The 26,647-nt window shown below is 36.9% G+C and overlaps 1 protein-coding gene across 1 annotated transcript in view; it reads right to left on the minus strand.

Moving 5' to 3' along the window:
* Positions 1-26,647, minus strand: part of LOC148082722 (pyruvate carboxylase, mitochondrial-like) — a 180,748-nt gene that overhangs the window by 81,460 nt on the left and 72,641 nt on the right. Inside the window, exon 12 of the mRNA XM_087789984.1 lies at positions 7,362-7,544. Within this exon, the coding sequence (XP_087646110.1) occupies positions 7,362-7,544 (183 nt within the window). The remainder of the gene's footprint in view (positions 1-7,361; positions 7,545-26,647) is intronic.

A 26,647-nucleotide genomic window follows, 5' to 3' on the forward strand; every position in this document is an offset into this window, starting at 1 on the left:
AGGTAAAGATGAAGGGAGCTTCTTCTCCTTTGTATTCATCTCTCTTTTGTTAGGCAGAAGGAAGCGAGTCCACGCTCGAGAGCGGCACAGCAACTCTGAGATATTCCTCTACACCAACAAGCAAATACTTCAGCACAACAATTCTTAACTTTATTCTATTTTAATCATATGTATTTCTATAGTAAAATAGCGTCAATAAATGAAACGGGTGGATTATTTCAGCCAAAAAACGTTTACATTTGACATTTATTTTGTCCTTTTTTGTTTAAATCAACATTTTAAAATGTATTAATCATATTATTCATCATATTTTCTCCGATGATTGGTTTAGTTTGGAACACTCATGACCCGCATTATGATCGTTAACAATGTTCTAAACTACACATCCTGCCCAGAGAGTCTGTGAGTGTCATGTTACCAATAAACAGCTACTTTAGTGGTTCAGAGAGTGTTTTTCAATGAATTACTGAGACTTTTCACATTTAAAGAGAAACTAGGCCAAGAACAGCCTTTTTAGTTATTGGAAACAAATGTAAAAGCTCTTGTGTATATTGTATGTACGCCATATCGTTCACATTGTAACATGAATGGGAGCCACTTTGCACTTTAAGTAAGACTATATTGAAGAAAAGAAAAACAGATCCGAGCGAGTGAGTGAATCACAGCTTGACAGTGGCCAGAAAGGAATTCCATTCAGAGGGAAGAAACCTCAAGCAGAACCAGACTCAGTGTTGACGGCCTGAAGAAAGTGGGAGAGTGTGAATATCCAACTAAATATCAATATGTAAGCAAAGAGGATTTGACTAATGCATCCAGTATAAATGAAAACTACAGAACATGAGATTTTCCCAAATACCATTTGAACCATAGGTGAGCATTATAATCCTTCCTAGGAAATAATATTTCATGTGCCCTGCATATACAGAGAATGAGAAATTTAGCTCCTTGGGCAGTAACTATGCATTCATTATTGGTTGTCATTTAAACAAAGATAAGTTCCCTGAAACACTTTCCTTCACACACCCTGTGAAAAAGAAAGTGTATTACAGATCCCAGGACAAAAAGGATTAAGCTCCCAAAACCATGTTGAATAAAAATGACTACTCCTAAAGATAAACAGACGTTATTTGTGAAGGCAAGGGAAGTGTTGCATTGATGAGCCTAACTTACTTGCAGGAGATATGAAACCCAGCTGTGAAAACTGAACAGAACGATGAGACATGATGCCAAATAATTTGCTTTTTAATTCAAAAGGGGTTTTTTTTGGAGCGCGTTTGCCTGAATCGGAATCTTCTGCTTTGCCAAAATTAATGAGTTTCATTCATATAAAAAAGTTTGGCTCATAGTGCGGTTTGTCCGCTTTAACTGATGCTCAGCAGTCAGTGTCTTGCCGTCGTTCTCATAGTGTGCAGTGAGTCCAGTTCCTTACTGTCGTTGAACCCACACAATAACATTTTAGGGAAAAACATTAGAATTGTATTTTATTTTATTTGTAATAACAAATTAATTACAAGTCAATTTTACTGCTTTACTTAAAGCTCTGGACATTCGCTATAGTTGTATAATATAAACCATCATGAAGTCTTCTATAAAGTCTTGTAAATGCATTATAATACGGAAAATAGATTTCCTCAGACCCTTGCTGCATGACTAATGCTGATATGAATGCAACACTGATCAGCAAATACATTAATAACAGGGTTGTGGTGGAATAAATAATCAATAGAAAATGGCAGTAAAAGTGGTTTTCCTTCTGAAAAAGACTTGGCCCTTACGGGTCAGCTGGTCTTTTCTGGGCCAGTTACACAAGCGTCAGCATGTTTGACAAACACACACAGATTGATTTTTAAATTGCAGCTCTCAGACAAACAAATCCAATTTTCAGCAGACGGATTGATTCCTTTTGATGGAAATGGAAGCAGCTGGAAATAACACTGACACATTGTCACAGGAAAAAAATAAAAATGTTAAACCAGTGTCACCAGTTGCTAGTTCTGACATATGCAACGTGAGAACGAAGATAAATCATTAACTCCTACAGTATATACCATCCATCTATTCTGGTTCCATTATTCCCAGGATTCTAGGTCTCAGAGTGACATCTCACTCAAGTGAGAGTCTTACACTTTATCTATCTGCTCTCCTATTTTCTCCCGCTCGATTATCACGTCCACTGTCCTCGCTGCTTCACTTTCTCTCTGTCAAACAAAAGCTTCTCCTCCTCATTCTCTTTCCTCGACATGCTCACCAGACCCACAGTGAGAGAGAGGATCTGGAATTTCATGCTGCAGTCTAAGCATCTGAGAAATCAGCAGCAGGAAAGTCAGAGAGACAGGTGCAGAGGTGAGTCGAGCTGGAAATTTCGGACCATTTTTACAGATGTTTTCCCTTTTTAATTAATTTATTTTATTTTTGTATCTGCTGTTCCCAGCTTCTACACTAATTTCCCAGTGTGGGATCAACAAGTGAATATCTAGATATTCTTATGCGTTTTATTAACAGAAAAACTTCAAAATTCAATAGCTAATAACATCTATTCTAAACCCAAGTTAGTGAGCTATAGAAATAATTTCAGCACAAAAGAGGAAATTCTATGAAAAAAAACCTAAACCTAAACTAGCTCTTAATCTTTTCTAACAAATGTGTCAAGATAGAAGCTCCCCTCATACAGTGTTTGCTGATAGTGGATTGAAGCAGGCCTGGTATTTTATCGACTTCATTTTTTACAACCGGATGTTGTCCCTTCGTCCCAACTAGTTCGCCACAAGAAATCATCAGTTTGTACCGTGAAATATTATTTGTTTCTGCTCCATTAATAATATAAATAGCCTATGTTTTGTTAACATTGAAAAAGGATTATGTTATTGGTCTTGCGTTTCATCATTAACGTGTACTGAAAACTGCTGGTATTAATAAATATTCTGCAGAAGGACACATTCAAAATTCCTTTCTTTGTAAATACATTAAGTCAAAATTCTAATATCTCCTTGCATTTTAGTCTGAATTGTGACATTCTGCTGCTACCGTCTAAGAGAACATTGTCTGAATCTTGTTCTAGAACTAATGAGAAATAATTAAGGAAGAGAATGGAAGCCGTCTGACGAGGACCAACAATAAAGTGTGAATGACACTAATTACTCAGCTTGTTATCAAAGGCTCGTTCACCACAAGTTAAATGGAGAACACAACCTCTGTTGCTATACATCAAGTAGCTCACAATATTTCAAGGAAAAGGAACTGAGAGCAAAGCATCCTGGGATTTAATCACAGTCATTGGCAAATGTACGTTTTATGAAATTATAATGCTTTTATAATCTTAAAAGTCTTTAATGCAAACTATTGAAAATGGATTCATGTTGTGGTGTGTTTATGGAGCTTGAAGTACCACTCAAGTACGAGGAAATGCAGAAGATAAATGTCACATGAACATTTAAGTGTTCTCTGCAACGGCAAACAAGTCGTTTATGGCTCACATTTATTATTATTAAAAAAGATGAACAACAAAAAAAATACAAGGAAGATAGAGACCTCTGCTTTAGTTAAATCTAGTGGATGTTGACTTAAAAAGATTATACATCCATTCAGCTGAGATTGACTTCTCAAGCAGGACAGAGCATTTTCAAATGTGTCCTTACAAAAAGTCTACAAAGAGAGCTTCAAGTCACCTTGTCTCCAGTAACAAAGTGGTAAAACGGAAGAAGCGATGTCAGTTTGGAGTGAAAGTATTGATCGAGTGTTGCATGTGATCAGCGCTACATTCGTCACATAAGCTCAGCCCGACAACAGATAGTTCTAGACCTTGCAGCAGATTTGTGAGGGAATTACAGATGTTAGTGAGGAAACACAAGCTGTTGTCGAAGTGTCGGCTCTTCAGTCCCACTGATGCATGTTGTTGAGAAAATTCAGCTTCAACAATCCTCCTCTGCCATGTTGACATTCCAATAACAGCTGCGGATTTAACATTTAGCTGCGCTTAATTAAACATCAACGACAGAAAAACAATCAGGCTTGACATCAAATAAAGATAAATGAATATTTCAATGTGACCGGAGTCATGAGAGATTAGATCGGACACCTTCGTCCGGAAAGGACCAAAGAAAATGCTTCTATTCATGCCAAACACGCCAACCAAATTAAAGATTCTCAATCAAGATTGTTTGTATTTTATCCCATATAGTAATGATAAATGTGTGTTTATATATGACTTATATCAAATGAGATAATAAAATCGTCCGTTACAACTTATTGTAACTATTAAATTAAATTAGAGTACAAAAATAAACAAAACTACAATAGGTTTCTGTACAATCGCACTTTATCTATTTTGGAGGGTTTGTGTGTATGACGGCGTGCAAGAGGGTTTTTTCAGGGTTAGTTCAGGTGTGGGAGAGTGGCTGCCTGTGTGCACTGAGTGGGCTTGAAGTTCTCTCAGAAAACAAGAAATGGAACTGGATATTTTGACTGCCCGTCTTCTGCCTGTCAAGACACGTCTATTGAGGAAAAGTTCTCTTGTGATATACTTTTTTTATGTCAGACAACCCATTTGATTTTTAGTTACAAAATGTACAAAAATAGCGATGCAGCATCATCCAAGTGCTGACCCTACTATGTCAAGTTAATACTGAATGTTAAGGTACTTGTGAAAATGTTTTATATTAGCACACTTTGATAGAATAAACACTCAAACTGAATTAGCACCTATGACACTGCAACACTTAGCACTCAAGCTTTGTTATCAGTTGAGCACCAAGGTTAGAGATCTTTAGGAAACACCATCTCCAGAAGAATCATGTTACGTAGACAACTAAGTCAAGTAAGAACCTAAGAAGATAAACAATTAAAAACCTGCAAACATTTGTAATGAATCTACATGGGTGTGACCAAAGGTATCCGAATTACAATCTTACATTTTTCTTTAGTATTATTAATAAAGTGAATATTTGACCAAACACATGAAGCAACACTTGAGCATTCAGACCAAGGGGTAGGTATAGGCAAAAATCTGGTGATATGATACATATCACTATACATGGGCAACAATACAATATACTAGGATGTTGCGATATTTTGCTTTACTGTTGGAACAAGTCCTAGTACTTGACTTTGGTTTTGCACAATTTAAGGACCACCATAATATTGACGAAGTCGTTACTGCTTTAACCATCTCCAAACTGGCGGGGAAAAAGTAACATACAGGAATGTCGTTACACTATTGTCTAATAGAGTATCGCCGTATGAAATGTTCCTTTTTTACCACAGTCCCAGTCAGGAACCATTTGTCTGAAATTTTGAAGTCCCTGGCTAAGGTTAAATCTAAAGTTTATATGGCAAGCTGCTGCATCGCTAATAAAAGGTTATGTGGCATTCTAAATCTATTCCTCCATGAAAAGAACACAAAAAAACATAAAACATTTTCTTGTTTATCATCTGATCCTTCACAGCAGCAGCTTTTGTATACTTTTCTATTAAAGTGGATGCACTTTGACTGAAAGAAAGAAATGAAGTTTGGGAAAAAAGAATAGTTGTAGCTGACGCAATTCTATCAAACAGAGTCACCATTATTATTCTGTGAGCTTGAAACCATGGAAACACTGTAGTGCTCATAAATATTACGGTCTTAAGGTCCCACAACAAAAGGAAAAAGATCATTAAAGGTCTTTCATTCACACAGTTGCACTGAACAAATGGCTTTCAGATGTGTTCAGGAGCAATCTCAGGTGAGTTTAGAGCTGTGAGATGAAGATGGACGTGCGATTCTGGTTGCAGCGACACACACACACCAGGTTGTGTGTCTTTTTCCTCCACTAATGAGTCTCAGATTCTCCCTCCGTCAAAGTCTGAACCTCTCTCTGATGTTGTGATTGTACTTAATTACAACTAATGATGGAATTCTTGTCTCCATCAAATCCAAAACCTTGAACAAGAGGTAGAGTTCTAATTAACTTCTTCATTTCATAGGAGATATTATTATAAGTGGCTTTGCTCTTTAAAAAATGAAGCAGTAACATGTTTTATTTTGGCTGCTTTTGTAATTAATCTGTTGAAGTGCTCTGTGCTCAGATGAAGGAACAGCTGTTGATTTGATAGTTCATCATAAATGATGAATAGCGACCGCAGCAGTAACACAGATTTAAATATCTAACAGGAAAACAGAGGAAATGTTGCTCAGCGAGGGATTTGATCTCAAGGACACTGACTGTAATACGTTTTTAGACAACATGGATCCATTTTAACATTTCTGCATCGTCAAATGAGGAATGTTTAACATGGAGCCACATTTCAAGTATTTCTATCCATTAAAATGCATAAATAAAAGCCTCATTTGGAACTATAGGCTATCTTTGAGTAGATCCTGGTCATTTAACAATTAATTAATTGAAGCATTAATACTTATGTTGACAGAAAAATATTTGCATATCTAGCCACCATCCAAAAATCTATGTGCTTGTGTATTTCTGGTATATATATCTATATAGATATATAGATATATCTATATAGACTCCCAACCTGCTCGACAAAATAACTTGAAATTTAGCCTGTAGATTACTTATTTCTCAGTGAAGTTTTAGGAGGCAGAACAACTAGGTCAAGGAAAAGGTGCCAGAAGACCCTGAATTCAAACACATCCAATTTCAAGGCAACTGATACCAAATGTATGAGATATTGCAAAATAAATATTTCTCGATAATTTCAAATAGTTTTGAATATACTAAAAGGGGGGAAGAACATAAATATAAACCATAGAGTATGTTTAACATACCAAGCTACGGAGAATTGCAGGGTTTCAGCTCAGTCAATCGTAAGTGGGCGCAAAGGGAGGCAAGAAAGCCCCCCCGGACATTTAATTTCAATGTAATTCATACCATATGTATTCCTAATATATTTCCAGGATTTCATCAAATTCTCCAGGATTTCAATTTATTCATACCATTTATATATTCATGTAAATAATACGTATATACCCAGGATTTTAGCCAATTCTGGCACAAAGGGAGAAAATAGACACGTAATAAAGGGCTTTTAATGAACATCTTGTGCACATTTGTTCGGGCGTTTCCTTAAACTTTCCTGAGCAACCACAGCCATCTATTAAGAGATTGTGATCTACCCAAGAGGCTCTTTGGTCAACCTATTACTCTAACTTGGCTGTACAATTCACGTTTGACTCCGTTTTATTAAAAAAAAAAAAAAAATGCTTTACATAAATTTTTGTGTGGAAAACCTAATAAGACGGAACGATCAATAAGAAAACTAAAAGAAATACATTTAAGAATCTCCTTCAAAGCCAAACAACGTATTCTACCATCAACAAGAAACAAAAGGGAAGCAATCTTAAAAGTTAAGGCGTGAAAATGTCTTACCTTGACCCCGCGGACTCGGAACTCCGCTAGCGCTCGGCTCATCTTTGACGCAGCCGTTTGCAGGTCCTTTCCACTGGAGATGACTTTCACCAGAAGGGAGTCGTAGTGAGGCGAGATGACGGCGCCCTGGAAGGCCGAGGCCGAGTCCAGACGGATGCCCATTCCTTCACCGCTGCGGAAAACCTGGGGGAACCAAAGAGACACCAAATTAAATATGGATTTCTATAAAAGCATGTCACTTGGTCATTGATATATGAAAATAAATTATGTTTTAGCTACATTTAGGAAATATTCTTTCTGTCATGACAGTTTGTCTCGATCTAGTTTTCAAGTATATGTGGTGAAAGCTGGAGAGGTCAGAAAAGAAGTGTAAAAAGAGTGGAAGACAAGAATAGAGATAAAGAAAGAATGAAGGTTGGAGAGGAGAAGCTGTTGGCAGGTGAGGATTAAGAGGAGTCGGACTGCAACATCTGTTTCCCCTCGAGCCCAAATGATAATTAGAACAATGTTGAGTGGGGCCAAGACGATGGAAAGGTTTTTGTTTCCACAGAATTTTAGTTACACCTTCGCAGAGATTATCCAACAGTGATTGTATAACATAACAAATAATGTTGGAGGTCATCTGTAATAGAAAAGTAAACATTTAAATAATAATCCCCCTTCGACACTGATGAGCATTTAATAAAAGTTGTCCATCAATCCAGAGATAATTGGAAGTTAATATATTTTCTTTGCTCGAAAGAACACCTCAAGAGAACATTAAACTTGATACATGCTCAAGTAAAAACTTTCTAAGGATCATAATTGTATTCCATCACATTCATTTTGTCAGAAGCTAATCATCTGACAAAGAAGTCGTGTTCAAGATGTTGGATTTCTGTTCCACTTTCCTCAATCATTAAAGAAAAAAACACCCACACGGATCATGTTCAGAGCGAGGCTGGACGGTAATGTATATTTTAATTCGGATTGAATAATTCACAGATTCGAACGCGGCTTTTACACAAGGGAAGATTTTTCTCATCTCGTACGAGATTAAATTCAAGAGTGAGATTCTTCAGAGAGCTTGAAAATGCATGAGGCGTTCAAGTGAGCCACACCTGAACGAACAGGCGTTCAAGTATTTAAGACTCCAATATCATGTTATAAATCATCATTGGTTTAGATTTTTAGAACTAGATACAAGTTAAACCACAGAAGAAAAAAAAATAACAGGCGTTTTAGATACAAAGCAACATGCACTCAATCAATAATATTAGCTCATATAAATAATTTCTGATCAAACTAAATATAACAAAGATTACTTGCTTAATAACTTACTTACTTGTGCACTATTTAATCTTTTATCTGTACAGCACCTTTCAGAGACCAGGGTCACACAGATGAACATTTCTTATAGTTTCTTCCACTTATTCATATTTCTAGACTTCACTTAAAACAATATTAACTTTATACATATATTTATTTTATGTTATGTTATCATCAAGTATGGCTTGAGATCATTTTGTGTGTTATGTAATCATTTATTTTCGTAATTGTAAAATTGAGTAAGTAAGTAATTATTTGTTAAGCGCCTTTCTCAGACCAGGGTCACAAAGCGCTTTAACAATAAAAAACAAGACATAGTTAAAGTACATCATTTAAAGGGCCAAGATAACACAGTTAATGATACGTCATCTGCACATAGAACTGGGTCATGTGATCATCTATAGGTTTCATGTGTATTGTTGTATAGTGTTTTATTTTATTCATGTTGTTACACATAAAATAACACTATTATTCACAGATTGCTCAAAGGGGAAATACAATGAACTAAAGCATCAGCATGTCATGACGGCATGCCTTCACTTTTCTTAATACTTTATAATATTCTGTAACATACATTTATTTGCAGAGCTTCACAATGGTCATTCAGATAAAACAATCTTAGTCTTAATCATTCCTTAAATGTGGATTTGGAATGTTTTGAGGGCTCAATGAAAATTTGAAGGTGATGTAGGCTGAAACCCATATGCATCATGAATGAACTGGACTGGTCATTTTCATGGTTTGCAGGTCCCAGAGGAGCGAACAAACAAAAGAGAGACCAGCCAGAGGTGACTAATTCAGCGTGAAGACGTCCAGAAATTGCACAATTGCAGAACACTTTCCAGAACAACAGAGGCTCAAGAAGAGAACACAGACAGGAAATGGCAACAAAGGCCAGATGTCTAATGGATCGGATATAAGGTGGATTGATGTGTTCCGCCACACTAGCTAGAAAACGAACCAGTAGTGGATTATGGATCGTGACACACCGCTTGTGAATAGATCATCTTTTATTGTTTTTCTTCACAATAAAAGTGTTGAGTCATCATTGACGTAGTCAGACATTTTTAATTTTCTGTATTATTGCTTGTGTTCTTTTGACCTTTGATCAATTGTTCATGTGCGTCGCTGACATTTACAGAGTTCACCTGACCATGTGACTCATTAGAGGAGAAGTAATTAGATTTGCAACATGAAGAGGACTGAAGAAACTATTTTTACTGATACCTGCACTGTGACCATTGTAGAACTTAAGTTGTCTACAACACAACAGTCTTTCAAGACATCGTACATTGATTCAAGTGGCTTCAAAACCATCTTGAATACGGTCTGAAGTTGGCCGTCTTGATAATGTTAATGCTAAAGTCTACTGGGATGAATGCCTGTAGCTCACTCACCTCTTCTATAATTGCAGTCAAGTACGGTCAGTGAACACAAGTGTGTAAAGCAGGGTCTCAATCCTGCAGCCCACAAGCAATTTAGAGGCCTGCGAGATAATACTCTGCAGACCTCAGTGTTGTTTAGTGTAGGGCAAAATAAGGGACTTTTGATTGTCTAGCGTTTTTTCCACTGCACCACATGTGTAATTTCTCTGTGGGATTTCTCTATGGAGATTAATATAGTATATTTGATTATCATTTACAGTATTCCCTAGCTTTATCATCATTCATATATCCAGATGTGTATGCGTTTAAATATTACAAATGTTCAACTTTATTGCAGGAAGTAAGAATGCGTTATGTATATTTTGTATATAGAGTTGAATGCTATTATTTTCTCTTATTGTTGTTCTTTAACCCAACACCCACGATAAACCAGGAAACACTATATGTAAAGACATGAGATGAGAAAACCGGTACCCAAAGTTACAGCGCAAACACAAGATGAAAATCAGAAAAACCTTAAATGTAAAAATGTAATTTTAAATCAAAGACTGTGGCTAAATGCTGAGAAGAAAGGTTCCTCTGGTGGACCCCTCAGTTAAGTCTAAGAGTTAAATATTTATCATCTTAATAGATCATTGTCATTTGTTCAATAAGATAAGTTGTTTTCCTGGCTTTTTGAAGCAAAAAGTGAAGAAAAAACAAATAATAAAAGAAACCTGAGCAATAAAGAAATTAACCTTTTAAATCAACATTAACAAGGGCAAAAAAAACAACATTCTAAAGCTCAACAGGCTAATACTAAAGACAGCCACAAGGGACAGATCAAGAATTCTAGCCAGAGGTAAAAGATTAAAGTAATCCTATTGTAGATGATAACGTACGACAAACGGAATTAAGAGCGGAACACAGGGAACAAGAGCGTATGATTGAGTGTCGGCAAGTTCAAATTATTTGTAAGCACCGAGAGGCGAGCAAGGTTCTCGTTTGCACAGTCCTGGGCTTATGGAATCTGACACCGACCTCAATTATTAACCACACACTTCGGACTCTCAGTCATTCTGGGCTACAAGACCCAAGGCAGTCCCAAGTGGAAAGATAAAAGCTGACAGTGTGACATCGTTCGTCTCGGGCATCTTTCTGCCGTCAGGTGGAAATTAATACAACTGATAGTCACAAAGAAATATTGCTGGTTAGCTGCCGGAGGTCTCAAGTAAAAGCAAGAATTGTTATGTGTAGGATTAATGAGCAAAGCTGGAGGAGAACAGAGTTTTATTAGGGTTAATTGAAGAAGTATCTCCGGCTGCAGACCGCATTAATAAATAGTGTTTTTTTAAACTCTGTGGAATTCAATTTCTGAGTTTCTCCCTGCAAACAGCCTCCAAGAAGTGTGGTTTCCAGCCCACTTCATATCTGCTGGAAATGTTTGTGCACTTAAGTGTAACAGCAAACATCTGTCTTGCTGAATGTTTGATTGTCCGCGGACTGGAGCAAAAGCTGATTTACAGTTTCCATTTAAAACAATATCGACTTTTATTTTGTTCCTGTCAGGGTGTGCGTTTGCATGCGAGCATTCAGCTTTTTTTCTCCTGCACAGGATCTCACATATTTACACATTTATGAAAATGTATGCATCTAAAGTGACATGTGGTTCGCCTTCACTGCACTTTTAGCTTCATTCCCAGACGTTTTGGGAATTTTACAAGACGAATCCATAGAATTAGATTGGTTTTATTCGACATTACTCCCCTGCTACTAAACTTCAATTGATTACCAAGTATTCAAAATGCAAAACTGATTATGGGCCTAATGACAAACTGGGTCTCATCAGAGGAATGTAGTCTTCCATTTTAGCAGATTTGAATCAAAGCACTACAAGTGTAGCAAACAGCCAGAATCCTTCAAAGGAAGTTCACGTGTTAAATGTTCGGTCATGTTCTTTTACATTTTTTACTTTAGATAAATATTAACACACATGCATAGCTTATTACGTTTTGGTCCATTTGTGCTGATTTTCTTCTTTCATCTTTTGGCCTCTCCTGCTGGTATATTTTCCCCTTTTCTTTATGCATTAATTACATGACAACACAATCTTCATATGAGAGGCGCTTAACAAAATAAATGACTTACTTATAAATTATATTGGAGGATTTTTCTTTACTTTTATCCCTGGCTACTCTAGTATTGTTCTGTTATTTACAGGCCCTTAAATCCTTCCACCGTTTGCCTCCTCATAAGAGTATCTCACATAGTTCCTTAGATATTCAATTATAAAGTTCAATAAGTACAAAAATGCTCATGAAATGCCATTAAATGTAGACTTTTCCAGCAACAAATGTCTACAACAAACCTCTTCATACAATTACTGCTTTTTGACCTCTCTTATGCTAGTTTCAGTACTGAATGTTACTGGAGAAACAAGCTAATCTTAAATCAATGACATGCAAGTCAAGAAACACACAGTGATGAATCAAAGATCATTGGAACACTGGCCGCTCACCATGAAGAACCTTTCTCCTTTACTCACATCTGACTGAGACTTCGGCTAATGTCATTTATTTACTTGTAACTAGCGACCCAGGAGCACTTATATACACTCTTATGACCACCAGGGTTATAAGGATGTCAGTCAACTGCAACATATTTATTATCCATTTGAAAAGTCTGGCCTTGGCTCTCTAACCATTACATGACAATTCAGGTGTGCAAACTCAATCACCCACACAAAGACACACACACACACCTCTTGGTAGATGGTGCCGTTGCCTTCACGATACGAAGGTTTTTTATATTCAAGTTTACACTACTGACATTATATACAGTGGTATGAAACAGTTTGGGCACCCCTGTACATTTTCATGATTTTCCTTTATAAATCATTGGTTGTTTGGATAAAAAAAATCCAGTTAATATATCTTATAGGAGACAAACACAGTGATATTTGAGAAGTGAAATAAAGTTTATATGATATACAGAAAGTGTGCAAGAATTATTTAAACAAAATTAGGCATGTGCATAAATTTAGGCATCACAAAAGAAAAAATTACTCAATATTTTGTGCATCCTCCTTCTTCAGTAATAACAGCCTCTAAACGCTTCCTATAGCTTCCAATTAGGGTCTGGATTCTGGTGGAAGTTATTTTGGACCATTCTTCTTTACAGATCCTCTCCAGTTCAGTTAGGTTTGATGGTTTCCGAGCATGGACCGCCCACTTTAAATCACACCATACATTTTCAATAATATTCAGGTCTGGGGACTGAGATGGCCATTCCAGAACATTATACTTGTTCCTCTGCATGAACGCTTTAGTAGATTTTGAGCAGTGTTTAGGATCATTGTCTTGTTGAAAGATCCAGCCCCGGCGCAACTTCAACTTTGTTACTGATTCCTGGACATTGTTCCCTAGAATCTGCTGATATTGAGAGAAATCCATGCGCCCCTCAACTTTAACAAGATTGCCCGTCCCTGCAATGGCCACACAGCATGATGGAACTACCATCAAATTTTACTGTAGGCAGCAAGTTCTTTTCTTGGAATGCTGTGTTCTTTTTCAGCCATGCATAATGCCCCTGGTTATGCCCAAATAACTATTTTAGTTTCATCAGTCCACAGCACCTTACACTTCTCAAATATCACTGTGTTTGTCCCCTATAAGATATATTTAACTGAAATTCTTTATCCAAACAACCAATGATTTATAAAAGGAAAATCATGAAAATGTACAGGGGTGCCTAAACTTTTCCATACCACTGTATAAACGCATATCGTCAATTTAAATGTTTATTATAGATTTTCAAAATTCACCAAAAATAATAATAATACAAATAATGTGCCAGGTTGGGAAGCTAGCTTTTTAGCTTTTTTTATGTTTAGATCATGTATCATTTTGTCATATTTAGATCATTAATGCTGTAAAACAAACGTCCACTGCCTTGAGCAAGCTGCACTCAGGCAAGTTTTCCTTAAAAAAAGAAACCTCTTTAACCTCCAACTCTCTTATGTGAGGCTCGTGTGTGAGCAGGTCTTTTACAGCCAGATTTATCATCGAGGTTTAAAGACAAAGAGACCAAGCTTGTAAAGTTAATGTAGGTAGACAGCGCTCCACTCGGAGTGTAAAGCAGGCACACAAGTGACAGCAAAACGCCAAACTCCAGCTGCTTGTACTGCAATTACAGAAGCTTCTGCTGTCAAACAGGTCAACAGCTCAAACGCAAAGATGGAAATATGAAGAGGAAGTAGAGGACATTTGGTGAGGAGACAGAGAAAATGATGTTAATATCACATTTGCATGTCGGACAAAAAAACAAACTGACTGAAAGGAGTTTGCTGCTCGCACCAAGATGTGTTATTAAGATGATGACATTTGTTTTAAACACAAACTTTTTCTTCCATTGATCATCAGTCTCCACATCCTGGTTAGCACTTTTTTTTATACCTTTAATTGCTAGAACACCAGTGGAGTTCAATACTTATCGACAGATAACAATAATTCTGAAATATTCTCATTATGTTTGTGAGATGTTGTGTATAATTGAAAGGTTGCCCAGTTCTTTATCACAAGAACAGCAATTATGAGCATTTCTAAGGGAACAGAAGAAGTTTCTAAAGAAACAAAACAATCAGGCTGTCGTTTGTATCTCAAGCATTAATGCACAAGACGTCCCTGTAATACTCACACATATTAAATATATATCTCAACATAATGTTCCTTCCAAATATCAAAACCAATAAAGTGTTTAACCCTAACATGTCAATTTGTGTGTTAACAACATTTTGTAGTCACATTACACTCTTAAACAGAGAGTAGGATTAATGTCCCCGTTTGAGAAGGAGTGCAACTATCTACACCTTTCCCATCCCAAGTAAGTCATCTTTTCATCTGAAAGAGCAGGGAATCAAACATGAAAGAAAAACAAAAAGTACTCAAAAATGTTTTGCATCCTGCACAGAATTAAAAAAAAAAGGGATTTATACAATTTCTGTTGTAATTTGATTTTTGTATCAGAAATCAGGTTCAATTTGAATTGATCTAAAGATTCTTGAAAAGCCAAGACACTTCCGTTTAATATTAATCTCAAAATGAAACTGGCAAAAACTAGTAAAAGTCAATTTCAGAACCAGAAACATGAATTGCCATGCAATAAATAAAACTTCTTTATGGAATCATATTGTGTTTTTTGGAGGTCATGCAGTCTTTTTATTGATGTTTTTAATCTGAAGGTCAGGTTGTGAACATAATGCCTACTTTTGACCAGTGTAGTGTGATAATACATTTTGACGACCCCCTGTTATCAGTGTGGTACACCAGCCTGGTAATTTTCTTGCTCTTTATAAGAACAAGATTGTGTCAGCTTAAATAAGAAAATGAATATTATTAATGTAATGTAAAATGAATGGTAGATATAACACTTTTTAGATTTAAAAAAAATGTATTGATTATTTTGGGATCAGGAGTCCAGGAGTTTTACCTAGATTTATACTGAACTTTACCTCATGATATAATTGTTAAAATATTGTTGGAAACACAAATCTTTCTTAATGGTGTCGTCTGTGGTGTGTTAGTGATCGTAAACTAGATTAATCAAGCCACTGGGGTGTTGCATCATTGACTATATAGACTCTGGAGAAAGGAAGGCGTGCATCGATCGGTTAAGTATTGATAACCAATTCATCAATAAGTTAAATGGTGCCTGCTAGGACATTATTCAATAAGTCATGTGGTACAAGTGAGCAAAGCGTTCATTTCACCTTCTCCCTCCCCCGAGTATAAGATGTGGGATTTCTGTCAATGATTTTTTCATGTATGCAGATATCAGATACAGAAATAAAAAATCCAAAAAGTTTTTCAACAGAAAATTCAACTAAATATCAATATGATAGTGGCTAAGTGTCTATTACAGTCCCAGTCAACCAACAGGCTGCCAAACGTCATCCAAATAATGTTCATTTTTTATATTGGAAGAGTAAAGTCGTGCAATTCTTCAATTACGATCGCAGCCAGATTATCTTTTCTCAGTCCAGTTTTTTTATTATTATTTTATTTTTATTTTATTTTTACACAAACATGACATGTCTCTCATAGTTTGAATCTTGTCAACAATCAAATATCAGTGTGCAGACACAAGTCCAACAAAACAAGCTGTTTACATTCACTCGTGGCTTCTAACACACATTTGGACACAAAGGTGCTCTGGAGGCGCAGCTGATACAAATCTTACAGCCATGAGCCCAAAGTCGGCATGTAGTGTAAATGCTATGTTCATTTATTCAGGACTGTGGCGACTGGGAAAACCTAAATTTAGAACACTGAAGGCCTGTTTAAAGTCTGGGCTGTTCTTTTATTTATGGTTGTGTACCATGTACCACAAACTACCGACTTAAATATAAAGGCCTCCAAAATATGCACCTTTATCCAGTTTCTGTGCAGAATACCAATGTAGTTTGACGCACACAAACACACACAGAGAGAGACACACCAGACATCAGCAATCGATTAGCAAACACCACATAATCACATTTTAATTAGAGGTTTTCCTGCATCTAATTGACTTTTAATGCCACCATATATTTTGATTAGGACATCATTCCCACCGCTGAATACAGACACCATCAGTGCATAAATACCGTCCATTATTGATCTGCTGGTGGATGGTGGACCGACACGTCAGCAGCAGAAAAGGGATGAGCACAGGCTGGAGAATGAAATGGTTGAATCTAGTGTGATGGTGGTTCTCGGACTGTATAACCAGGGTGACGGGAGCGTTTGTGTGTCGAAGCATCAGGTTTATTTGTGGCAAGGACACAATCCAATATGGCTGACTGCCAATCATTTCTTTGCTCCCTCCTTCCTCTGTTCTCGCTAGATGAAAACTGCTAAAGTAGGTCAGAACACCTCAACACCCCCAACACTCCCCTTCTTTGTTGCACCGGTGCTGCTCCGACAGCCTCCTCTTTCTCTTTCATCTCTCGCCGAATGTTCGTTTTAGCCTTTTTTTAAACTCAAGGTTGCTAATAGATGGTTAATACCTGGAATAGGAGTAGCAGGAGGTGCCAGGAATCGTGACACTAATTATAAGTCCAGAACTAAAGGGAAGGATATTGTGTTTTTAACCTTTTCATGTTGTGTTTCACATCTTGTCACTCACCTCTTCAAAGGTTTATGAAAAGCTGACTGATGTGTATTGAGGTGTGAGCTCGGCTCAGCAACACAAGATCTCAACCATGTTTTTCTCTGACAGTTGTCAACGTGTGTTCCGATCAGGACGTAAGGTTGTTTTTCCTAGTTTTGGAGAAATTGGGTCACTCAAGGAATTTGAATAAAAGGTCATGATCATTTTCGTCATCTCTTCTCCTTTTGCTTTTTTGTAGTGAACTTTTCTTTTATTTAATTTGCCAGAGAGAGAGAGAGAAAGAGAGAGCGAGGGGGAGAGGGGGAGAGAGAGAGGGTGTAGTTCCAAAATCATTCAATTATAAAAGTCTTAACCCAGTATTATTTATCCAGGTCTTTACTCAAACCGTTTAAAAGACTGTGTCTTATCACATTTAATGAGATTGACCGTGTATAAAGAACTATATGAAAGCTCCAGGAGTTTTGGAAAGATAAGCGGACTCGCACCATAAGTGGCGAGTGTGGAGGCTACACACCGCATCACGTTTACTTCGTTCACTTACGTTCACATTATTATTGTCAAATCTGACTTTTGTGTTTGAATAATACCTTGGCTTTTTCCGGAAAACTTGGCAGAATTTTTATTAGTTCCATTTTCCTTTTTCCCTTGAAATTATCCTGGAAATATTTTTTCTTGCCAACTTAATCAACCTGAAGGTCTTTTAGCGACCCGGTCCACCATTTCAGGGACAACAACACAAGGAAGTGAAAAATGCAGTTGAAGCAGGAGTAAAAAAAGCAGGAAGTGAAAGCTGACAGAAAGTGACAGTTGACGAGCAGTGACAGCTGACAGGAACATTGCAGTCGCTCCGTCTGGACGTGTTCATGAGGGAAACCACTTTCCAAGAAGAGACACTGACAAGGGAGCAGTGAGGAATGAAGGAAGAAAAATCTGGACTGACACTTTTCATTCACTCAATGTCTGCTTCTTTTACCAAAAATGTTTAACACTACATTTCACATCATTAGGGGAAGCTTATTATTTCCCATGGAGGGTCTTAGTATGATCTGCTCAAGGTTGTGAATATGAGAGACGTACAAGGTATCTGGAATAACTGCATAGCATGTTCTCAGCTATAGAGAAGACAAGGTTGGCATTCCAGTGAGCATCAATACTCTTTTCAGGTGGAGCTACAAAGAGCACCTTCAGGAATTGTATTCTGATCAATAAACTGGAATTTGTCCTTAACCTGGCAACCTGAACAGGTCTTGAGGTACAGCTCAAGAACAACAAGCATCCAGTGTAATTATTGTTTCCAAACAAGCTCAAGGTCAGTCTGTTAGTCAATCATTACAGCGGCGATCCGTTTGTCATTTTTTTGCATCTGGTAAAACAGGCTCTATAGCTCTATTAATGAGCTTCCGATTTTCCAGCCACTGAACTGGAACCCTGTTTATCGACAACACGTCTAATATTTGTTCAATAACCTTGACATTGCAGCCATTTTTTACATGGATGTTCGAGCAGTGTGGACATGAAACGCATAGTTTTATCTATGTTGCATTCATGATTGCACCAGCATCGACGTCAAGTTGATTTGATTTGATTTGTGGATTTCTCAACATAGTGTCGAGTCCATATGGTCAAGCATGAACCGATCGCATGAACCTTTGATTAGAGTAAAACTGTGTCCTCAAGTCTGCGGCTTACAGCAGGCAAGGAGGTTTTCGTTTTTGTTTCCCTTACATATTGTCATTGCGGTGTAATAGAATGATATGCCATTCGAAGAAACCTGTAATTTGAAAAAAAATAAAATAAAATAAAATCAGCCAAAGGTAGATTATATTTTGCAAAAGGTGCCAAAGAAGGAACCTGTGGATATTTCTGACAGCTGGGTTGAAAGTATTATTGCATATTAACAAACTTCAAAACAAGCTGGCAATCCACATGTTTACATATATTTGTTCCAATTTATATTTTTCACTATTTTCTGTGAGTTTCTTGAGAAATGGGATTTAAATTTATTTTTCATACATTATCGTTTTCTACCAGGCCAGTCCTGCAGTGTTTTCTTTCTTATTCCGATAAAGTCAATGATACTTCAAGTTTTGAAGTCAATATTGTACTGTGATTGAAAGTTGAATATTTGTTAAATCAGCTATATTATGATTTGTCATGTTTCATGATAATATGTAGGCAGTGTGAGAACAGTGTATATGTTTGATTCATAGATATTTGGTTGTATGAAATGGTGTGTTGTTCATCATGTTTAGTAAATAATGTAGAGAACAAATAAACTCCATCCCCACACCCAAAAAATATATAAAATGAATGTCATGCCAGACGATTTTTTAAGACAGACATGAAACCACTGCATATTTTGGAACTTCTTTGCTTTTTTCATCAAGCATGTTGGGTTTGTTGAGAACGTAGCATACTATGTATACAAATCACTGTTACCAAACCAGAGCACAGATCAATTCTGGGGGAAATTCTGCCAACTGCCAACCCAACTAGGACAAAAATATGCAAAGGAGATAAAATCATGTAAAAATATGAAGAATACAAGTCAAATCCCAAACTAAATGGGTCTCGTTCTGGTCCCGCAAGGCAGAGTAGACCCTCATAAACAAGTGCTCCACTTCCTACATAACCCAGAGTGAGGAAGATATTCAACACGCCGCCAGCTCAAGCTGATTAAAACATCTTGTGAAACTTGGGCATGAGCTCACCCTGGGGCACTTTTAAAAATATGTATATTTTTTAAAAGCTTCAAATCGCCATTGAAAAGAAGAGTTATGTGCCAGAGGGTGGAGATGAAATACTATTCTGACATTCTGACAAACCAACTTTCAGAAGCTTGTAAACAATCTCATTCTAACCTTGTGTTCTTACACGGAGACAAACTGATCAAGTAAGAAATCTTTAACCAACACTTCCACACATTCATCCAGTCGTCTCAAACCATCCTTAATCAACATTACTTAGCCAGAGTGAAGCTATATTTTCTACATTTGACACTGGGTGTGTCCTGTAAGAGCAGGAGTTATCATAAACTGTGACTGATGTGAAAGTATGTCAAGACAGAAGAGAGATGGAGCAAAATAAATAAAATCAAGGCAGACTTTGAGAAGATTGAAGAAATGTGTGTATACACCATATTTTCAAAAATAACTATTTATATAAAGGTTTCTCAGGGTAAAGCATAGAATTTAACATAGAATAAAGCGAGAATATTCTTTTTGTGTGGTTCTTTATATTTCTTTTATAATTTTGACGGGCCCACATGAGTAAATTGAGTTCTAGAAAAGTATTAAAATGGTAATTAATACATAAATAAAATATAACAATATAGTTCTCAAGGTAACGGAGATATTTCTACACGATTGACTTATTACTTAGACCTTGAGGATGATAATCATTTTTTAGGATAATAATAATAATAATTATTATTTTTATTCCGGCTTATTTTTCCATTTCTATCTGTGATACCCCAAAGATGTTTAATGTATATATTGATCATCGGCTCATACAGGGACAATAACACAAACAGAAGGGCAAATGTTTTTTGGAGGTGCTTCACTCTGACAAGAAGATATTGATTCTTCTGCTCTCTACATCTCGCCGCACTTTCGAAGCTCAGCGGGAGTTTTCTCTTAGTGACCTCACTCATCTACTTTTCTCACGGTCCAAGAATACAATGGAGAAAAAAACTTAAAGGTCATTCTTGGACTCTTACTCTGGAATTTCAGAGTTTTCATAAAAATACTTTCAAACTTTCAACATGATTTTCCAGATGATTGACTCTTGGATGGTGACTTTTTATGTCCTTCAGCATTTTCTGCTGTTTAGTACCTTTCAATTATCTTATTAAACCATAATACCTGGACTATAAACTAGAGATAGACCGATAATCGGCCAGACTGATCATCGGTGCCGATATTCGGCATTTTGAGGCATATCGGCTTTTATGATAATCCGACGGCCGATAAGACATCAATTTAGAACTGGGTAATTTGGGATCTGACTCCAGTCACTACTCTGTCTCCACTCACAGCACATATGATTGGTTACACACAGAGCCACAGCATTGGTAGCAGCCAATCAGCAGTTAAGGCTGGGCATGGGAGGAAGAAAAGATATCGATTTTGTTGTCACTTTAAAACAAATGATGTTGATGTTTTATGAACAAAGTGTTGGCGTTTGTAGTACTCAAAGAATTGATGCAAATATATAAAAATATATATATATGCAAATATTAACTTTTACTCGAATGAATATCGGCTCCAAATATCGGTTATCGGCCTCATTGACTACCAATAATCGGTATCTGTATCGGCCCTGAAAAAAAAACTTATCCGTCCATCTCTACTATAAACTGCAACTTTCTTCTCGTAACTGGCCTCCAGGTGGCACTCGAGCAGGAAGCACAAAAGAAAGACAGACCAGAGGAAAAGATAACATTATATAGGATAATAATTATTTTATTAATACATTTTAATAATAATTTTATACAGCACTACGGATCTTTGGTTCTCAAATGATGGGTTTGGAGCTAAAGGATTTCCAGTGGGTCAGTAGTGTAAAAATAAAAGAACTTGAACTTTGCACGTTTTATAAGTTTCAAACCAAAAATAGTTAAGTTCCTATTTTGTCTGGCATACTTCCACAGACATCTACATTGTAGATTATATATGCATGGCTGCATTTTAAATGGTTCATTAACAACCCGAGAGAAGACAACCCGTCGGCCGTATGATGTTCCGATGTATTATTGTGGCACTAGAAAGAACATTACCGTTGCTGAACCCAGTTGCAGCCAAAATTCAATGCCAATGGGCTTGGAAGGAAGACACACTGACAAGAAGACATATTGTCTCATACAAACACAGAGGAATATATATATAAACAATCTTAACCCAAATCCAGCATATTTTGGGTTCAGCAGCTCCCCTTGCAGAACCTCCACCTACATACTTACTCTGTCACCTCGCTCTCCTTGTCCTCCCTCTGGTGATCCAGAGTAGGATTCTTCCCCTGTGAGGTCTCCTGCTGAGCCTCCACACCTTTATCGCCTCCCCTTTTCTCCCTTCATCCACATTTTGAGTCTCTCTTTTTGTTTGTTTTCCTCTCCCGCTGCAACCTAAATGTTGTTATCCCACGGCGACACTCTCGTTTTAATGCAAGCCAACTGTCATACACACAGTAACACACACCTCTGGCAATGTGACCAATCCTGCGCAGTGAGCCGAGCCCCAACACACACGGATGCACACACATTTTTGGTGAATCTATTCAGTTCGCTCTGGTTTGTTTTGGTACAAATACACAAACCCAAAAGTCCTGGGTAACTCTTCACACCCCCTCCAGTATTGCAGGCCCTCCTGGCAGTTGTTTGATCGTCTCCCTACTCTCCCTCTTGCCTGTCCTTTACTTCCTCTCTGCCTTCATTTCCCTGAAACGATGGATGAGCCGCTGAGGCCATCTGTGAGAGCTGATAAAGTGCACACACAACCGCAGACACTTGAACACACAACAGCACACACTCACGGCAGCATTCACACATGCAGATACAGAAACAAGGAGTTTTCAGAGAAGTAGAACCATCATAAAGTCCATAAACAAGTTTGAATACATTCGTGCATGACACACTTAGACACTCACACAAAATAGGCGGTTGTGCACGACAAAAGCACAGAGATAAATAGTCTTGACAAGCTGTTGAGCCAAGCATCTACTATATCACGACAGGAAAACTGTTCACAGATCTATCGGTCATTTATCAGAAAACACTCTTGTACGAGACGGTGAGCAATAACATTTACTCTATATGTCATGGCTGTTTAAGCGACCACAAAAATAAGGGAAAAAAATGAAAATGACATTATAAAGAATATACAGAACAAAGATATAATTAAATAGAATAGCATTCAACAAAGATCGATATTTAAAAAGATAAACTAAGAAATGTTTTGTTAAAAATATATATTTATTTATTACAATAATTAATAATAAATTTAGCTGTATACAGCACGTACAGCAGATCATGTTATAGTTTTATTCTGACCTCTGTAGGGCCGCATTAATAATATTAAAAGGTCCACATGTGGCCCTCATAAGCACTATTGGATGTAACCTGCTTTGAGTGAATTGCCAATATCATTTTTTTTTAATATATAATAAACAAGGATATAGCAAAGGAAAAACTGCTAAAAAAGCAAACTGTCATCACAGGAAAAATGAGGATAATATTCTCTGTTGAATCGCTAGAGAGTTTAAACGCATTCCTTGTCTACTGATGATGAATTGTGGCCTAAGAACATTCGGCCAAAGACTAGGTTTAACACTTGTGTTCTACGGTTAGCCTCTGACTCTGCTAATAATACTGTAACTCTGTCCTTCTGATATATTAGGCCAAGACCCTGCATAAGCCCATGGAACAAGCTTGTATTTTGGCCATAATAGAATTAAGTAATTCACATCGACTACAGTAGATGGCAAATATTTACCAGAAATCATAAGAGAGACACAGATATTAAAACAAATCACCTAAAAGCCAAGACAAGGAAATATGATGACCTATATTAAGCTTGACTTCACTGTGACTGGAGACCAAAAATATAACTTGTGTGTAACTCTGTATGAAGCTGTTGGCTGTGGATAACCGGGCCAAAATAAAGGCACAAAAACTTGTAAACACTCAACCTGCGCCATTAATGCTACTTTACTAAACCAGCGACTGCTGTTAGCGTCATATGCTGCAACAAATTAATAATTAATAATTATGTCAATAAAGTTATTTTTTTGTAGCAAGTTTATCTACATTTTGTCCTTCTCTATTTCTGTAATTTCAATAAGTTACAATGTTGTGCTCATGTTTAGTTATAAGAAATGTGTAGACAAATAATTCTATTTATAGTTTGGTAGTGAGTGAGGAGTGGGAAAAACAAAATCCTGGGGGGATATAATTAAGAAGCTCTGCTGTAACTTAACATACTGTAAGTAATTCACATGTACTCTGACCTTCGGTTTTCTACAGTTTTCTTCAAGATTCCTTAACAGTCCATTTTGATACATGAGGCAATTTATCTTAATTCTTATCCAGCAATAAAAGGTATTTGGTAAACGTTGGGTTGAAAATGTATGAAACATTAAATTTAAAAAAATAAGAGAAAATAATAAGTAATCAAAACCATATTTGCGTTTACATAATGTTGGGTAGTGATGTCGAGGAAAAACTCATTAGCAGGTTGAAGCCACAGATATCCCTTTATCAATAATACATTCAATCCTATGATAGTAGAATATTGAGAATTTCACGTGTGGCGCGACACCAGCGTTTGATAAACTAGTCAAACATGCTTAATTAAAAACTGTAATTGGGCTTTTCTAGCGGCCAGAACCACCAGCTGCTCAAGAGCAAACATAGACTGAATGCTAACAACATCGTTTTATGGTGTGACAAAGAAGTGACTGCAGCTCCCACCAGTCTGTAGCAGGTCACATGAGACCACCACTGACTATAATCCATGAAGCTTTTTACTCTCCGTGTCGAGCTTTATTAGCATGCAGAGTACAAAGTCTGTCAGGCCAGCCTAGTGCCGGTGTTCTCAGAGGAAACCGTGGAAGTCACAAATTTAAAAGCGGTGACTTTGACAAGGAAAAAAAAAAAAAAAGGGTCAAAAATATGTTACCATAGTGATAACCTTTCAAAATGGAGCAAGATGATGGGATGTCATTTGCACAGTCTGCTCGTGTTCAAAAGTAGATAGAATTTGGGGTCCAAATAGACCTTGAATGAAGCTGTTCAAAGACCGCCAGCCAATGATTCATCACAATGATTCATCACAGAACACATATGTGGTTAGATCGTGCTACATGTTTGGTCCATTTTAAGTTCACGTTTGAATTTATTACAAGTACCTTTTCTATCATAAGTACATTTACTGTACCAATTTATTGGAAAACAATATTTGTGAAGGTATAGCTGATTGGACCAGCCACCAACAAGTTAAAAAAATTAACCAATGGCCTTTCTTTGTAATAAGGTCAGCCCATAGAGTCGCCGTGCTAAAAGATAAAATAAAAACAGCAATGACACAAAATCTACTTGGTTAATAGTATTCTGCAATATTGGCTTGTGTGATATATATAAAGAATACTTAATATATTTATATATAAAATAAAAGGAACTTGAAGAGTCAGGTGAACGTTTAGGAACTCCAAAGAACTGTAAACTGTATATGTAATTTCACTATAGCATAAGATAACTAAATGCTAGTGCTGATCCTGACATGAGGCCATGTCAGGATCAGGTCTGAGAGTGTCCTTGTGACTACCACTGAACAGGAGGTGGTCTTCATATGGCCGAAGAACTGAGAGGACTTTCCCATGTACCAGGATGGTGGAATGGAAAACAGACTCAACAACTTTCTTTCATTTTTTAGAGGAATGTAGGAGCCATTTCTGATAACTTAGGAGATACAACATTGTAGTTGCACCGTTTAGACTCTTCTGGGGTGCCAGAAACAATATGTTAGAACTTTCATATTGTTGTATAGCCTCGAACTTTCTTCATCTGCCAATTTCAAGGGTCAATGACAACTGAGAAAGAGATGCTCACTTTCAACATATGAAGGTCATTACTTGGATGTATAGACAAATGAATAAAATTAGGATTGTAAACAAATGGACATAATTTACAATTTGGGGGGATTCAGTTGCCAAAGAAAAATCTTGAAGGTTTTGTTCACCCAAAATTCAAACTTCACTTGTTTTAAAGTGAGGGAAATTTAAGAGCGTAAAAGAAGGACTTGTTTAATTCTCTCGTCAAGGCTTCAATACAAGATGGACATTACAGATGAGCAGTATGGAGGTATATGGATGTTTAAGGTGTATTTTTGGAGGAAGATAAACTTGAGATTCAGTACATACAAATAGATGCATGTTTTGGCCTATAATTCTAAAAAGGAACAGATTATTCTGAAAATAAACGCAACCTTTAGCCGACATGAGTGCAAGTAGAAAATGATTGAGATTTGAATTTTAGGTGAACCATCACAAGGATGAAGCAGGGTGAGGGGAGGTAGGTCGTATGACATTATCTGTCCGATTCGCCTTTAGTTTTGAATTTGTTATGTCAAGTATGTTTACAAAATAAAATCAGGCTTCAACAAATCTAACATAATTAGAGATTTTTTTTGGTGGGACTTGGTTTCAAAAGAAAGTTCTTAAGGATAATTTCATGAAACCATTTGGCCCTCTTCAGCTTCAACAACCGTAAGTTAAATAGACAGGGTCTGTACCAGCAGATGGACCATTTTATTATACAATTTCAAATATACATAGATGAGGTCTCACACCCACGCAGCCTGACTCTGAAGCCGCTGCTGCACTACGCGGCGTAAAGTACCGGAGCTCTACTTAACGTGACCACGTCCCACAGAAGATACTCGACCTCCAACTTGAGCCAGAGAGACGTTAAAT

The sequence above is a fragment of the Callionymus lyra genome, chromosome 4 (genome assembly GCF_982586985.1).
Source record: "Callionymus lyra chromosome 4, fCalLyr1.hap1.1, whole genome shotgun sequence".
Lineage (NCBI taxonomy): Eukaryota > Metazoa > Chordata > Actinopteri > Syngnathiformes > Callionymidae > Callionymus > Callionymus lyra.